Source organism: Lactuca virosa, chromosome 1 (assembly GCF_052849685.1).
Source record: "Lactuca virosa cultivar CGN04683 chromosome 1, Lactuca_virosa_CGN04683_v6, whole genome shotgun sequence".
In the NCBI taxonomy this organism is placed as follows: Eukaryota; Viridiplantae; Streptophyta; class Magnoliopsida; order Asterales; family Asteraceae; genus Lactuca; species Lactuca virosa.
The window spans coordinates 107,191,327-107,196,350 of NC_136426.1; the positions used below are offsets into that span (position 1 = coordinate 107,191,327).

Sequence of the window (5,024 nt, forward strand, 5' to 3'; positions counted from 1 at the left end):
GTAGTTGGAAGTTGTATGTTTTATTTTTTATATGAGTGTTTGGCAAAAGTGACCGGAAGCTTTTGAAATATGTAAAATTACATAAAAAGATAATTGTGTAAAATAAATAAATATATTTTTAAGGGCAATTATGAAAATTGATTTCAAAAGCTTAGTAACGTTTTGTTAAACGCTACATGAAGTAGCTTTTATATTTGATGCGTTTTGTTTAAACTAAAAGTTAAACGCTCGTATTGTCATACAAAGCTTTTTGTTTAAATTGAAGTGTTTTGTTAAAAGCTAGAAGCTAAAATCTCCCAAACGTTCTGTGTCAAACACACCCTATAATTAGCAGGCTAACTGAATAACTAGCTGCAAGTTGATAAAAACAATTATATTTTATAAAATTAGTTGAAATATATAAAATGATATAAAATAACATACATAATAATAATAAACTCTTTGAAACATTAGTCTAATAACAAATTAACAATCCATCAAAAACACCTTAATATGTTTGGGAGTGCTTTTTGAACTCTAAAAGTGATTTTAGATAGAAGTGCTTATTTGCTTATAGTGGTGGTAAAATGAGTTTTTTAAAAAGTGTTTGGATAAGCTTTTATACTGAAAAAGCCAATAAGTCAATAAGTTAAAAAATGTTTGGCTTAAAAAGTGCTTTTTGAAGTTATTTTGGTTGAAAAACTATAAGCAGTTTCAAAAAGCCACGTTTTACATGCTTATTAAAAAGTGCTTTTTGAAGCTTATGGAAAAACCATTCTGAAAAGTGCTTTTGAGTTTGACAAACACTTTTTTCGACTTGTTAGCTTTTCAAAAAGCCAATAAACCAATAAGCACTTTTCAAACGCAATCACAAACACTATTAGGGGTGTTTGGCTAAGCTTTTTAAAACAACTTATTATGTTCCACATCACTATATGTTAAAAAAGTGTTTGGATGAAAACAACTTATTCCGGTGGGGAATCTCTAATAAGACATTTTTTCATAAGTTACCCTACACTTACTTATTAACTTATAAGTTAATAAGCTAATAAGCAATAATTTTTTTTTTTTTTTTTTTTTTTTGGCTAAACACCCCCCTTTAGAACTAGATTCATATCTCAAAATTCCCATTTCATCTCTAATAAAGTGGAGTCCAAATCCTTGAAAAACCCCTTTCATAAGCAAAACACCCTTCTTGCGCGACACGGCGGCATCGGGTCTAAAAATGGTGTTTTGGTCGTATCCACCGACGCGTAAGCAATTAGCTGGTAGCGCCATCGTCTTCGCCACCGGCGCGACACTCTTCGCTGCCGGTGCTTACCTTTCATTCGTTAATATAGCCCCTCAGCAAGCTCGGGCCAAAGCTCGTTCCGATTACGTCAAAGCCCGCCTGCGCAAGCTTCTCCAAGACGATTGATTCTAACTTTACGTCGTCCTCTTCAGTTTATCAAATTAGGTCGTCCTCTTCAGTTTATCAAATTAGGTATATTTTCTTACAATCTTATACCTCCTACTTGTTCTTCTCCCTTAATCAATACCCAATATTCTGCCCTATCCCCCTGTTTCATTCCAATTTGGGAATTTTTGCTAGGGTTTTACTTGCTGTTATGAGTTTGTGGTTTTTCATCGGTGATTGAACCAAATCATAGAGATTAGTTCGAGCTTTTGTATCATTATCTGAGAAAAATCGAAAGGAAACACTTAATTTACATTAGAAAAGTATTTTAGGGCATCATCTACTCTAATTTTAGAAGTCGCTAGGAATCAAGAACTTAACTTTTCTCTTTATTGCAGGTAGCAATTGTATCAATTAGTCGAATCTTATAGTAACCATGCTTCATTGTCTGAGATCATCACGAGCCACTACATCTGAAAACATTCATCCTCATCAACTACCATTACAGGGTACGCTTAAAAAACTTATATGGTTTTCTTCACGAATTAAATTACATAATCTAACATATTTGTTGAAAATCCAACAGATATAACTTCCAGATCAGGTTCTCAATCTTCCCCGACCCTAACCAACGAGTACACATCAGCATTACAAACAAGCTCCTACAGTGAAATACGCATTTTCCTTGACATAGAAACCGATCAATCCACACACGACCAACTTCTTGCCCAATACCTTCGCCCAAACGGCGAATATGTTGAAGAAATTCTAATTCTTCAACATGAGGAGCCCGGTCATGACAGTTTCATAACCGGGCTCCTGTGGTCATTCTTTGACCACAGCGAAAACAAGGCCCGTATGTGTCTTGACTTAAGTCAAGCCATCAGACGGGCCCGCATGCTGATAACCCCATTACAAGACCTTCTCTTAGTTCTCCCGCTCGATTCCGATTCCGACTCTCTCTCCTCCCCTCAACGCACCCGCGCCTTCGACCTCCTCCTCAAATACGAACAATTAGAAAACCCGTTTCCCGACCCCGGGTCCCGCAACGTGCGGGGCATGCGCCATTGCTTTTCGGACCTCAACGAACAGCTCCAAAGTCAAATCAACAAGTCAAACTCGCGTATCCGGTTCCTCCACCGGGCCGCCATGAGTTTTGCGGTTTGTTTAATCTTGACGACTGTCGGTGTTGTGGTGGCAGGAGTGGTGGTTGCGAGCCATGCGTTGGTGGCTCTTGGTGTTGCTACTTTGATTCCGGTGTGTATTCCTTCTAAAATTGAGAAGAAAGAGCAATATAGATTAGCACAATTGGATGCTGCTCAAAGGGGAACTTATGTTCTTCATGAAGATATAATAACAATTGAAAGACTTGTGAATCATTTGTATTCGGATATTGAGGTAAATAAAAGGTTTATAAAGAGTGGGTTGTGGAGGGGGAAGGATATGCATTCGATTTTGGAGGTGTCAAGGCAGATAAAAAGAAGTAATGTGTCTTTTCAAAAGCAACTTACGGATCTTGATGAACATTTGTGTCTTAGTTTTGCTGCTATAAATCGTGCTAGATCTCACCTTATTCAAGCGATTAATGTTCGTAGAGATGATAGTTAGTAGACAGAGTTAGTGGAAATTGATTCATTGACTGCAAACACTTTCTGCTTTTTTTTTTTAGTCGGTGGAGGTATTCTTTCTATCTTTTATTTAATTTAAATTAGTGACTTGAAACTTAGAAAATGGTAGCTTTTGAGGAAATATATTGTTTGGGGAACTCTTTATTATATTCCATTTAACAATGTTGATTTTAGTTAAGGTAGCATTCGTGAAATTACTTGTACTCATGAGTTTAAGTTAGAGTAAGTTACATGAATGGTCCCTATGGTTTGGGGTAGTTTGTGCGTTTGGTTTTTAACTTATTTTTTTAATTCGGAAGGTCCATACTGTTTGTTTTGTTACGCGTTTGGTCTCTGTCTTACTTAAAAGAACTATTATGCCATTATTTAAATAAATTAAAAGTCTTTTTAGATAAGATAAGGTGAGGTAGTGGTGAGGTTGGGGTGTGTTTATTTAAATAAATTAAAAAATCAAGATAAAATAGTCTTTAGGTAAGGTAGGGACCAAACATGCAACAAAAACAATTAATATGGAGCTTTAGGGACCAAATACATAAATTATCCCAAATCATAGGGACCATTCTTGTAATTTACTCTTTAAGTTATTATTTTGGTACTTGGTTGGTACGAATGTAATCATAAAAGAATGAAATGAACAATGTATTACGGAATAAATATAGAAAAAAATTGTTAAATTAACTGTATATAAGCATATTTTATGTCGTTTAAAATATGTACTTTGTGTATTTATAAAGGGATAATGACTTAAAAGGGTAATATATTTTTCGATTTGTACACATTTGGTCACTGAGTTTTTTTTTTCGTCCACATTTACCCCTTCAACTTGTTAAACTGTATACATTCAGTTCTTATGACCGGCTACTCCAGGTTACCCGGTAAAAATGACTTGATAGGCTAATATATTTCTCACTTTGTACACATTTAGTCCTTAATATTTTTGTACATATTTAGTCCGTAACATTTTTGTACAAAATGAAAAATATATTACCCTATCAAGTCATTTTTCCCGGCTAACCTGGAATAACAGGTCATAAGGACTGAATGTGTACAATTTAACAAGTTTAAGGGGTAAATGTGGACGAAAAAAAACTCAGTGACCAAATGTGTATAAATCGAATAATATGTTACCCTTTTAAGTCATTATCCCATTTATAAAAGACAAAGAAAAAATATGTGAGTAATCAATGTTTCATTTTATTCATTTGTAGCAGACAAACATAAAGTTTTAATTTCATTGACAAATAATAATGGAGTTACGACATTTGAAAAATCTTGAATGAACCATCTATAATAACAAGATCTTTGACGTTCTCATTTCATAATGCTAATTGTTCTTTATCGTTGATTTTTTCTATTCACAACTTTACGCCTTCCTTAATAGCTTAATCATTTAGGCATCTACATTTAATATTTATTCCTATTTGCTCTTTTCCCTCGACCAATATAACATTTTTTGTTGTATATATATGTTTAGAAGTTATTTTTGTTGTATATATATGTTTAGAAGTTATTGGTAATGGTAGGGTCTTACTTACGGTGATGAATTAGTGGTTAAAGAACTTTGATCGGTGATCATACCAAACTATGCGTTTACTTTGAGATTTTGTATTGTTATTTGAAATATGTCCAAAGGAAACATTTTTTTTTACTTTGAGATTTTGTTATTTCTTTCTTTTTGTTTTGTTAGACTCCGTCCTCTTGTTAGTTTTTGGCCAGTAGGTTGGTCGCTTTTTATATTAAATTTGTGGTTTTAAAAAAGAAAGCTTTAATATTGGAAGTCAGTTCTTCTATTCTAGGTATTGGCTTAACGTATGTAGAAGTTTTTTGGGATTCATGTGTTAAAAATGGTGTAATGATATTCAAAACTTGGGATAGTGTGCAAAATTTTTCGTAAGTTGTATTGGAACCTTGGAATGGTGTAATTAGGATTTTGGTATGCTTCCCTTTGATTGAAGTGTTCGTTGTATGTGCTATAAATGGTTGGGAACTTTTTCAAGAGAAAATATATGATTAATAACTAA

The 5,024-nt window shown here is 33.9% G+C and overlaps 1 protein-coding gene across 2 annotated transcripts; it reads left to right on the top strand.

Annotated features, from left to right (window-relative positions):
* Positions 1–1,130: 1,130 nt before the first annotated feature.
* LOC145155512 (UPF0496 protein At3g19330-like) lies at positions 1,131–3,181 on the top strand. Of its 2 annotated transcripts, XM_079075602.1 has the most exons (3): positions 1,151–1,462; positions 1,774–1,884; positions 1,962–3,181. In XM_079075602.1, the coding sequence occupies exons 2-3, from the start codon at positions 1,812–1,814 to the stop codon at positions 2,981–2,983; spliced, it is 1,095 nt and encodes a 364-aa protein (XP_078931728.1). In that variant the 5' UTR covers positions 1,151–1,462; positions 1,774–1,811; the 3' UTR covers positions 2,984–3,181. The 2 variants fall into 2 exon arrangements, 1 of the variants encoding a protein (XP_078931728.1); XR_013735963.1 differs by lacking the exon at positions 1,962–3,181 and having other exon boundaries at positions 1,131–1,462.
* Positions 3,182–5,024: the final 1,843 nt, after the last annotated feature.

What these genes read in the sequence shown, in the direction of transcription:
- LOC145155512 (XM_079075602.1), top strand. Translation starts at nt 1,812, where the DNA reads ATGCTTCATTGTCTGAGATCATCACGAGCCACTACATCTGAAAACATT. An exon ending in TCATCAACTACCATTACAGG is followed by an intron (nt 1,885 to 1,961) that starts GTACGCTTAAAA and finishes AAAATCCAACAG; the next exon opens with ATATAACTTCCAGATCAGGT.